The following is a 12,324-nucleotide window of genomic DNA, read 5'->3' on the forward strand; positions in this document are numbered from 1 at the left end:
TTAGTGCTCTAATTATGTTGGTAACCAGTTCATAATAGAAATAAGACACCTTGAGGGTTTGTTGTATATGGCCAATATACCACGGCTAAGGGCTGTATCCAGACACTCTGCGTTGCGCATAAGAACAGCCCTTAGGCATGGTATATTGGCCATATACCACACTCCCACGTGCCTTATTTCTTAATTATAACATACTATGCCCTATACAAGCGCTATGGTACAGCACATATCATGGCAACATAATGGTACATGATTGTTCTGTTTGACCTTTTTACCTAGGGTTGAAATGTACTGGATGTCTAAGGGACTTAGCATTACCTATCAAAAAGACATTCCACTATAAAGAAAAGTGATCATAATACAAAGACAAATTGAACCTATTTCTCCTGAAATCACTTCCTGTCCAAAGATTTATAAGATAAGAGCTGTGTTTTTCTTTCTTTGTCTGTCTGTCTGTCTTTAAACTTTGTCTCTGTTCTGATATGAGAACACCTTGCTCCGGTAGGTAGGACATAAGAGGCCTCCTCGCTGCAGTTTCCATGGGGACCCAACAGCCACTCTACTCTTCAAAAGCTGGGAGCAGAGCAGAGGTAGTGGGCCTTTTGTGTTGGAGAGGGAGAGAGCAGAACAACACTGGCCAGATGAAAGCATTGCCATCCTTAAACCCAATCATAATTTAGTCATCAGCACAGGAGGATATAATCAAAATAAAGGGGTAGATGGATGGGAGGGATAGACAGAGAGAAACGAGAAATAGAGGGAGGGAGAGTGGAGTTCATAGGTCAAGGAACGAGCGAGGGAGAGAGTGCTGTTAGATGTAAAAAAAAAAGGATATGGATAGACATGATTTTGTTCTTAACGTTGACGGTACCTTATTTGCAATGTCAATCTCGTACCACTTAGATTGAAAGGTTTGTTGTGTCTTTCCTGGAGCAAGATGACAAATAATATTACAACGTCACTGACCAGGACATTGTACTCAACAAATATATGTAATCAATATGGGACAAATGAACATTTCTACTTTATTTGGAAAATTAACATTTATTTTGAGTATCCGAATGAAGCAACAAATACCATTCAATGTTAGTAGTGTTTGTGCTACATGTTTTATATTGTGTCAAATGCCCTGGTGTCCTTGAGGTTATCATACTATATTTCTCTATTTATTTATACATCCCATTTGAGAAGGCATTTATACATAACAGTATTACAGCTGTAAGACGTATCCAACTAGAAGTACCTCTCTGCTTCCTCCTCTACCAAAGGCAGCTAGGCCCAATTGCTGACTGCCATAATTGACTCTCCTCTCAGAACAAAATAAAAGAGAGGAGTTTGCTGGGACAAATAGCATTTAGCAAGAGTTCACATGCAGCTCTATGTAGGTCATACACAATATGGCGTCTGCAAGTTTACAGCTGGGGCTCATAGAGCCATTATCCCACAACAATGCTCCGGAGAGGAACATATTTGAGCCCATTAGCCCGGGCAGGGCCCCCTCCTCCTTCATTAGAGAAGGACTTTTTTAAACGAGCCTAGACAATAAGCACATAGAAAGGGTACAGGGGGGCTCTGAGGGACCGAAGGAGGGGGTGGTTGCATGTTTAGCCGAGAGAGCCCACGATAATTACTGTGTTTCTCTCTCTGGCCTGAAAGAGACCAATGTTTCTCTTTCTGTAGGGTCAGCACAATGGACGCTGGGTAGCTTCAAGCACCGCTAGCTTTGCCCCATTAGGAAAAAAATATGCTCCGTTCTCTCCCTGCTCACCCCCCTTTCCTCCACCCCTCCACTCAGATTCGTCATTAGAGAAATGTCCTTATGACCTTTGTTGGAGGATTTTCAGTTTGATATGTGGTCCCTGCTGCTGTCACCTGCCTTCGTCATTAAATTAGTATTATATTGGTTTTGCCGCAACTGTAGGTTAATTTGTGTGATGTTGGGGAATGGGTATGGAACAGGGTTGGAGTAATTTAAAAGGACTTTAAATGTTCAGTTCCAAAAAAGCTATGTTATTTTCGTGCAAAACACAGGGGGACAATGAGACATGGAGATGTAGAATAAATTAGGTACAGTTCCTCAATTATTATTGCTACACACACTTGTGTAATAATGATCATGTTGTTTCCATCCATGTTGAGATTATAATTACACCAGAATTATCATGTTAGTAGTGCCATACTATTGTATTATTACTTATAGAATCAATCATAAATCCCATGTTATTGCAGAATTGACAACTCTCTACAGTAATTTCTCTGAACTGATCTGGGGAAAATGAATGGTTGAGAATCAGGACACCCTTTCTCCAGAATGCATGGCCAACTCACACAAGTTGCAAGAGACGGAACATTTAACGAAGGAACTATCAGTTCTGTTCGGTGAACGTTTCCTCTGACGGACCAGAAAATGATATATTTGTAAACAGAATCAGGTGAGTCGAGACTTATTCTTTCGACTCCGAGTTTGTGGTTATTTAGTATATTTTTTTCCCCGAACAATGATATTAACAAATATAAATACATATTTGCGCGTGTAGCTAGATGATTTTTACCGCTAGAATGGAAATGACATTGTTCAATGATGGGAGGCTAGTTGACGTTGCTAACTAGATGATGGACACTCGCACCTGCTCGCTAACGGAGCCGTTTATCTCGCTAGCTTGGTAGGCAAGCTTTACTAAGTATTATGTCAACGACGAATGTTAGAAGTGAACCGATATTCGGTGTTAGCTTGGAACGAGCTAGCTAACTATGTTAGTGAACCACTGAACTAGGATGTAGCTGGTCTGGGTGTATATGTAAAACGATAACTTACTAGCTTGCTAGGATAGCGTTACATGCTGCACTGTTGTCAGAAGTTATACGCAAGGCACCTGTCTTGACAGCGATGTCCCCTTGTGTTGATCAATGAATTGTTAACTACAACAGAGTTAGTTACCCCATTCATGTCAAATGAATAGATCATATACAGATGTGTAGACTACATGCACACACACACCTGCCCTAGCTACTGCAATGAGGGAAGATATGCCTGCTGTGTGAGAGGGCTATAAATAGACCGTCAGTGAGGAGAGACCGTGTGCTTCTGTGTCACACCTGCCAGTCTGCTGGGTAAGGTGAGGACACACCGTCGTGACTGCTGCTCCTTGCTGATGGTGGGGCTGCTTGCCTAAGACATTCACGCACTAGGTCACTCAGACAGTCATGCACTAGGTCACTCAGGCAGTCATGCACTAGGTCACTCAGACAGTCATGCACTAGGTCACTCAGGCAGTCATGCACTAGGTCACTCAGGCAGTCATGCACTAGGTCACTCAGGCAGTCATGCACTAGGTCACTCAGACAGTCATGCACTAGGTCACTCAGACAGTCATGCACTAGGTCACTCAGACAGTCATGCACTAGGTCGCTCAGGCAGTCATGCACTAGGTCGCTCAGGCAGTCATGCACTAGGTCACTCAGACAGTCATGCACTAGGTCGCTCAGACAGTTATGCACTAGGTCGCTCAGGCAGTCATGCACTAGGTCGCTCAGACAGTCATGCACTAGGTCGCTCAGACAGTCATGCACTAGGTCGCTCAGACAGTCATGCACTAGGTCGCTCAGACAGTCATGCACTAGATCACTCAGACAGTCATGCACTAAGTCGCTCAGACAGTCATGCACTAGGTCGCTCAGGCAGTCATGCACTAGGTCACTCAGACAGTCATGCACTAGGTCGCTCAGACAGTCATGCACTAGGTCGCTCAGGCAGTCATGCACTAGGTCGCTCAGGCAGTCATGCACTAGGTCGCTCAGACAGTCATGCACTAGGTCTCTCAGACAGTCATGCACTAGATCACTCAGACAGTCATGCACTAAGTCACTCAGACAGTCATGCACTAGGTCTCTCAGACAGTCATGCACTAGGTCTCTCAGACAGTCATGCACTAGGTCTCTCAGACAGTCATGCACTAGGTCACTCAGACAGTCATGCACTAGGTCACTCAGACAGTCATGCACTAGGTCAATCAGACAGTCATGCACTAGGTCACTCAGACAGTCATGCACTAGGTCACTCAGACAGTCATGCACTAGGTCACTCAGGCAGTCATGCACTAGGTCACTCAGGCAGTCATGCACTAGGTCACTCAGACAGTCATGCACTAGGTCTCTCAGACAGTCATGTACTAGGTCACTCAGACAGTCATGTACTAGGTCTCTCAGACAGTCATGCACTAGGTCGCTCAGGCAGTCATGCACTAGGTCGCTCAGGCAGTCATGCACTAGGTCACTCAGACAGTCATGCACTAGGTCGCTCAGACAGTTATGCACTAGGTCGCTCAGGCAGTCATGCACTAGGTCGCTCAGACAGTCATGCACTAGGTCGCTCAGACAGTCATGCACTAGGTCGCTCAGACAGTCATGCACTAGGTCGCTCAGACAGTCATGCACTAGATCACTCAGACAGTCATGCACTAAGTCACTCAGACAGTCATGCACTAGGTCGCTCAGGCAGTCATGCACTAGGTCACTCAGACAGTCATGCACTAGGTCGCTCAGACAGTCATGCACTAGGTCGCTCAGGCAGTCATGCACTAGGTCGCTCAGACAGTCATGCACTAGGTCTCTCAGACAGTCATGCACTAGGTCTCTCAGACAGTCATGCACTAGATCACTCAGACAGTCATGCACTAAGTCACTCAGACAGTCATGCACTAGGTCTCTCAGACAGTCATGCACTAGGTCTCTCAGACAGTCATGCACTAGGTCTCTCAGACAGTCATGCACTAGGTCACTCAGACAGTCATGCACTAGGTCACTCAGACAGTCATGCACTAGGTCACTCAGACAGTCATGCACTAGGTCACTCAGACAGTCATGCACTAGGTCACTCAGACAGTCATGCACTAGGTCACTCAGACAGTCATGCACTAGGTCACTCAGACAGTCATGCACTAGGTCACTCAGACAGTCATGCACTAGGTCACTCAGACAGTTATGCACTAGGTCGCTCAGGCAGTCATGCACTAGGTCACTCAGACAGTCATGCACTAGGTCTCTCAGACAGTCATGCACTAGGTCACTCAGGCAGTCATGCACTAGGTCACTCAGACAGTCATGCACTAGGTCGCTCAGGCAGTCATGCACTAGGTCGCTCAGACAGTCATGCACTAGGTCACTCAGACAGTCATGCACTAGGTCACTCAGACAGTCATGCACTAGGTCACTCAGACAGTCATCAGGTCACTCAGACAGTCATGCACTAGGTCACTCAGACAGTCATGCACTAGGTCACTCAGACAGTCATGCACTAGGTCACTCAGACAGTCATGCACTAGGTCACTCAGACAGTCATGCACTAGGTCACTCAGACAGTCATGCACTAGGTCACTCAGACAGTCATGCACTAGGTCACTCAGACAGTCATGCACTAGGTCGCTCAGACAGTTATGCACTAGGTCGCTCAGGCAGTCATGCACTAGGTCGCTCAGACAGTCATGCACTAGGTCGCTCAGACAGTTATGCACTAGGTCGCTCAGGCAGTCATGCACTAGGTCGCTCAGACAGTCATGCACTAGGTCGCTCAGACAGTCATGCACTAGGTCGCTCAGGCAGTCATGCACTAGGTCACTCAGACAGTCATGCACTAGGTCGCTCAGGCAGTCATGCACTAGGTCACTCAGACAGTCATGCACTAGGTCACTCAGACAGTCATGCACTAGGTCACTCAGACAGTCATGCACTAGGTCACTCAGACAGTTATGCACTAGGTCGCTCAGGCAGTCATGCACTAGGTCACTCAGACAGTCATGCACTAGGTCTCTCAGACAGTCATGCACTAGGTCACTCAGACAGTCATGCATTAGGTCACTCAGACAGTCATGCACTAGGTCACTCAGACAGTCATGCACTAGGTCACCAGGATGTGTTTATTTTTTTTACACGTGCTCTTCGGGATAGTTGAATATGTTTTTCTAGTTTTGAGCTGGTCGTTCTCGTTAGTGCAGGATGATTGTCTGTGTGAACATAGCCATGATGACAATGTTTCATTGGATGCAGTGAACTCATTGATGAGACAGATCCCTGTAGCTACTGTACCTGGAGTTGTACATGGAGTTGCAGAGTTACACCCCGCCCAGGGTTCCCCAGGGGCTTGTTGTCACGACGACAACATTCCTAAGCACAGCCTCATCTGGCCTGGCTGCCCTCCTTGATCCCTCCACCTCACCCCTCTCTCCACCTCCCTCTCCTCACGTCACCCCCCTTTCCCAGTGAAGTGCTGCCTGTATGCCATCCAGGGATAGGCTAGTGGTGATGTCCTCTAAATAATTCATGTCTGGAAGAAAGTGAAAGAGCTGGGAGGGAGCAATGGGCCTGTCAGTGACAGAGAGAGAGAGAGGTAGCGAAGGGGTGAGGAAGAGAAAAATTGCAACAAACCCTGGAATTGAGAGGCTAAACTGTCTGGCCAGAAGGAAGGGAACCCCACCCCAACCAGGTTGGTCCAAGCCTGAGGCACAGGTTAGATGTCTGTGTGTTAGGCTAGGCTATTCCATTTACTCCCTCTACCTGGCTTGGTCCAAGCCTGAGGCACAGGTTAGCTGTCTGTGTGTTAGGCTAGGCTATTCCATTTACTCCCTCTACCTGGCTTGGTCCAAGCCTGAGGCACAGGTTAGCTGTCTGTGTGTTAGGCTAGGCTATTCCATTTATTCCCTCTACTCGGGTTGATCCGAACAGCCGAGGGAGCATCCGATGGTTGAGGGTAGCTGATTGATTGTAGGTAATTGTCTTTGATTTACAATAGTGTTTGTAAACTGTTATCTGTCAACTGGATAATGCCTATGTTGTTTGATGAGATCAGGAAATGTTATGCTTGCTAAGCCTTGTTCATTGCTAAACATATCTGATCTTCACCCTGTTCAGTGTTTCCTTACGTTCTGATAATCAACCCTGACATGCGTCCTTTTTCTGTTCCCTTTTCTGTCCCATGACACAGTGAAGCCTCACATTGTGCCCTTTTGATGGCATCATCATCATGCAATGTGGAGGAGGAGCGTTCTTCTTTGTTACACACATCCTCATGTGGATTCATGTGAGAGCTGACTCACACACACAGAGAGAGAGAGAGCCATCAGCCTGTGTAAGAAAAGCAGTGCCAGCCCAAAACTGTGTCATAAGAATTTCTGGCAAAGGCCAGAGCTATCATAAACTCAATAAGAGTGTCCGCCTCTAGCTAGTTGATTAACAGAGCTGTGTTAACGAGGAATTGTTTTCCTGGAAGAAGCCTCCTACCCTCGAGGAACACGGCTTCCCTCTGGGGCTCAGACTGCAGATGCTTCAGCTGCGAGGTCCAGAGCCGCTTGGATCGTCCCCTGCCCAGAGAACCACCCAGCCCCATAGAGAACCACCACCCCGCCTGCCCTAACAGCCTCCACACGGGGCCAAGCCGAGGAGCACCATGGAGGAGGTAGAGGACATTAGCCCTGCCCTGGAGGCCACCGAGGACTTCCTACACTGCCTGGACGGAGGTGGAGGCCAGGGAGGGGAGGGGGTCCGGCAGCCCAGGCAGCACCACCCCAAGCTGCAGGAGATGTCTGTAGCCCTGGGGAAGCTGAGCTCTAGCGGGGTGTGGGGCCTGCTGGCTGGGGAGCAGGGGACCGAGGTGTCCCCGCGTAACGTGGCCTGGGCTGACCAGCCCTCGGCCTTCAGCGTGCTGGCTCTGAGGCAGGGGAAAAGGAGCCGTGCTCGTTCCACTAATGACCTGGCCGCCCACACCAAGGACACCAACAACACCTCCTCTAACGCCGCCTTTAACAAAGGCCACAACCGCTCGCGGTCTGATGTTAATTACCGGCCGTCCTACATGGACAACGCTAACGGCCTGCCTGCTGTGGACAAGGATACGCTGAAGAACATGGCTCTCAACGACCATAGAGAAGAAGGTAAGGCAGGAAGGAGAGAGTGTGTCCTTCTTTGGTTAGCTGATAAGGACATACAGCCTATTTACATTTGGTTGAAACTCAAATCAATGTCAGTGTCTATGAGCTTCAAACAAATCTTCAAAATGTTTGCTAAATAGGCTGTCATGACGTGCTTTAGAGCTGGGATGATAAACCGAAAGTGATGGACGCCGACCATACCGATCACTTATCGCATTTTACTGATATTGTTTATAAGTAGCCTATACTAGAGAAATGTAAAGTTTGAAATGAAGTAAGTGTGCTAATATGGGTGATTGTTAAATGGGACAATTGATGGCTACAACCATCAAACTAGTTGTAGTAGTTTAAAGGATAATTAAAAACAAACTGTAGTTCACATTGTTATACACATATAGTTCTATTTATAGTTATCACATCAACTCAGGTAATTTATCGCCCAGTTTTAGTACTTATGTTATCATGACACTTGTCCTCTGTGTCAGAGACTAGATTAAGCCTGGGACTAGCTTCCACTTCCACGTTATGAAGATGATTTCAGTGTCCTACAGAAAACAATTGGGCCTAGGCTGTACTGCAGCAGCCAGCATTTTATTCTGATGGAACTGAGTTTCCACTGCAGTGACCATGTGGTGAATAATACCAACCTCCCTGACGCATTGTTTAGTCTGCCTGTTTGTGCTTGTTTAGGGATGTGATTGTGAAGATTTTCGCCAAAGACCATAATAGGATGTAATTCTGTCACCAAACAGACCCAAATAAGGAGAAAGAGAGTGGCCCAATTATCCCTCGTATTAGGAAGGATCAGCATATGGCTGAAAAGGCCTTAGTTGGCTCTGGGCAGGGAGGAGGGATGGATAGTTGGGCTACACAAGAGGACAGTAAAAGCATGGGCTGCATTCAACAGCACTTTGCATCAGAATACATACTGCTCTTTGCCAGTCGTTACGGTTGGCAATGCTTTCATACACTGTAGCCTAATTGTATCCTCTCGTGCCCTGTAACATCTTTCCATGACGTGTGTAGTGTGTAGGTAGGCCTAGGCAAGGGCCCATCTCTTCTTAGGACAAACCTCAGCATATCTGTTTAATTGCTAAGAGAGAGAACCATGACATCCCCACTACCTTGAATAACATGGGGTTCCACTGCAGTTCATGTTTTCACATTGGATGCAACAGGGAAAGGAGGCTTTGTAGCTACTGGCATGCAAGAATGCTTTCACTCTGTCTCACTGGTAGCTGTTCCCCCATAACGAGCCCAGCCCACACACTGCTGCTGAGTCCCCGTGGGGTGACACTTACTGATTTCCTCAGCAACACACACGCTAATGTTGATGGATCAGTTGATTTCGGCATGCGAGAGCGAGCAGGCGTCACTGAGCCTTCAGCTGTCAGTGTTCTAGTGCTGTAGAGGTTTTACATCATTTACCACTCTACTCTGTAAGGTTTTATATTGTCCTCTGAATACATTAGACCAGACATGTACCTCAGGGATTTGAGTGTATAGCCTAGCTTTATTAGCTGTTTAATGGTCTTTCCGTTGGTTCATTCATCTAATGAATCTCTGTTATTTTGGCTTTTGATTTAATTAGGTACGCCGCAGAATTAAATACAACACTTAATATATGTATCTTCACATTATTATTATTATTTTTTAATTCACCTTTATTTAACCAGGTAGGTCAGTTGAGAACACCTTTATTTAACCAGGTAGGTCAGTTGAGAACACCTTTATTTAACCAGGTAGGTCAGTTGAGAACACCTTTATTTAACCAGGTAGGTCAGTTGAGAACACCTTTATTTAACCAGGTAGGTCAGTTGAGAACACCTTTATTTAACCAGGTAGGTCAGTTGAGAACACCTTTATTTAACCAGGTAGGTCAGTTGAGAACACCTTTATTTAACCAGGTAGGTCAGTTGAGAACACCTTTATTTAACCAGGTAGGTCAGTTGAGAACACCTTTATTTAACCAGGTAGGTCAGTTGAGAACACCTTTATTTAACCAGGTAGGTCAGTTGAGAACACCTTTATTTAACCAGGTAGGTCAGTTGAGAACACCTTTATTTAACCAGGTAGGTCAGTTGAGAACACCTTTATTTAACCAGGTAGGTCAGTTGAGAACACCTTTATTTAACCAGGTAGGTCAGTTGAGAACACCTTTATTTAACCAGGTAGGTCAGTTGAGAACACCTTTATTTAACCAGGTAGGTCAGTTGAGAACACCTTTATTTAACCAGGTAGGTCAGTTGAGAACACCTTTATTTAACCAGGTAGGTCAGTTGAGAACACCTTTATTTAACCAGGTAGGTCAGTTGAGAACACCTTTATTTAACCAGGTAGGTCAGTTGAGAACACCTTTATTTAACCAGGTAGGTCAGTTGAGAACACCTTTATTTAACCAGGTAGGTCAGTTGAGAACACCTTTATTTAACCAGGTAGGTCAGTTGAGAACACCTTTATTTAACCAGGTAGGTCAGTTGAGAACACCTTTATTTAACCAGGTAGGTCAGTTGAGAACACCTTTATTTAACCAGGTAGGTCAGTTGAGAACACCTTTATTTAACCAGGTAGGTCAGTTGAGAACACCTTTATTTAACCAGGTAGGTCAGTTGAGAACACCTTTATTTAACCAGGTAGGTCAGTTGAGAACACCTTTATTTAACCAGGTAGGTCAGTTGAGAACACCTTTATTTAACCAGGTAGGTCAGTTGAGAACACCTTTATTTAACCAGGTAGGTCAGTTGAGAACACCTTTATTTAACCAGGTAGGTCAGTTGAGAACACCTTTATTTAACCAGGTAGGTCAGTTGAGAACACCTTTATTTAACCAGGTAGGTCAGTTGAGAACACCTTTATTTAACCAGGTAGGTCAGTTGAGAACACCTTTATTTAACCAGGTAGGTCAGTTGAGAACAAGTTCTCATTCACAACTGCGACCTGGCCAAGATAAAGCAAAGCAGTGCGACAAAAAAAACCCCACAGAGTAACACATGGGATAAACAAACGTACAGTCAATAACACAATAGAAAACTCTATTTACAGTGTGTGCAAATTGAGTAAGGAGGTAAGGCAATAAAAATGCCATAGTAGCGAGGTAATTACAATTTAGCAAATGAACACTGAAGTGATAGATGTGCAGATGATGATGTGCAAGTAGCAATACTGTGTTAACTATGTTATAACTCTGTTAACTAACTTTGTTAACTAACTCTGTTAACTAACTATGTTATAACTATGTTAACTAACTCTATGTTATAACTATGTTATAACTATGTTATAACTATGTTAACATAGTTAGTTAACATAGTTAGTTAACTAACTATGTTAACTAACTATGTTAACTAACTATGTTAACTAACTATGTTAACTAACTATGTTAACTAACTATGTTAACTAACTACGTTATAACTCTGTTAATTAACTAACTCTGTTATAACTCTGTTATAACTCTGTTAACTAACTCTGTTAACTAACTCTGTTAACATAGAGTTAGTTAACATAGTTAGTTAACAGAGTTAGTTAACATAGTTATTTAACATAGTTAGTTAACATAGTTATTTAACATAGTTATTTAACATAGTTAGTTAACATAGTTAGTTAACAGAGTTAGTTAACAGAGTTAGTTAACAGAGTTAGTTAACAGAGTTAGGTAACAGAGTTAGGTAACAGAGTTAGGTAACAGAGTTAGGTAACAGAGTTAGTTAACATAGTTAGTTAACATAGAGTAAGTTAACATAGAGTTAGTTAACTAACTATGTTAACTAACTATGTTAACTAACTATGTTAACTAACTATGTTAACTAACTATGTTAACTAACTCTATGTTAACTAACTCCATGTTAACTAACTCCATGTTAACTAACTCCATGTTAACTAACTCCATGTTAACTAACTCTATGTTAACTAACTCTATGTTAACTAACTCCATGTTAACTAACTCCATGTTAACTAACTCCATGTTAACTAACTCTGTTAACTAACTATGTTAACTAACTCTATGTTAACTAACTCTATGTTAACTAACTATGTTATAACTATGCAGCTGTACATAGTCCATCGGTAAATAGCCCACCCAATTTACCTACCTCATCCCCATACTGTTTTCATTTATTTACTTTTCTGCCCTTTTGCACACCAGTATCTCTACCTGTACATGACCATCTGATCATTTATCACTCCAGTGTTAATCTGCAAAATTGTAATTATTCGCCTACCTCCTCATGCCCTTTGCACACAATGTATATAGACTCTTTTTCTTTTTTTCCTACTGTGTTATTGACTTGTTTATTGTTTACTCCATGTGTAACTCTGTGTTGTTGTCTGTTCACACTACTATGCTTTATCTTGGCCAGGTCGCAGTTGTAAATGAGAACTTGTTCTCAACTAGCCTACCTGGTTAAATAAA

At 44.2% G+C, this 12,324-nt stretch overlaps 1 protein-coding gene across 5 annotated transcripts in view; it reads left to right on the forward strand.

Annotated features, from left to right (window-relative positions):
• Positions 1-2,130: 2,130 nt before the first annotated feature.
• Positions 2,131-12,324, forward strand: part of LOC118386430 (pleckstrin homology domain-containing family M member 3-like) — a 112,905-nt gene continuing 102,711 nt past the window's right edge. For 2 of the 5 annotated variants that reach the window (XM_052522884.1, XM_052522883.1), the window contains exons 1-2: positions 2,134-2,432; positions 6,977-7,922. In XM_052522884.1, coding sequence (XP_052378844.1) covers positions 7,439-7,922 — 484 coding nt within the window. In that variant the 5' untranslated portion in view covers positions 2,134-2,432; positions 6,977-7,438. Of the gene's footprint in view, positions 2,433-5,943; positions 6,479-6,976; positions 7,923-12,324 lie in introns of those variants that run through there. The other 3 variants (XR_008139944.1, XM_052522881.1, XM_052522882.1) reach the window with 3 other exon arrangements.

This window comes from Oncorhynchus keta, chromosome 7 (assembly GCF_023373465.1).
Source record: "Oncorhynchus keta strain PuntledgeMale-10-30-2019 chromosome 7, Oket_V2, whole genome shotgun sequence".
In the NCBI taxonomy this organism is placed as follows: domain Eukaryota; kingdom Metazoa; phylum Chordata; class Actinopteri; order Salmoniformes; family Salmonidae; genus Oncorhynchus; species Oncorhynchus keta.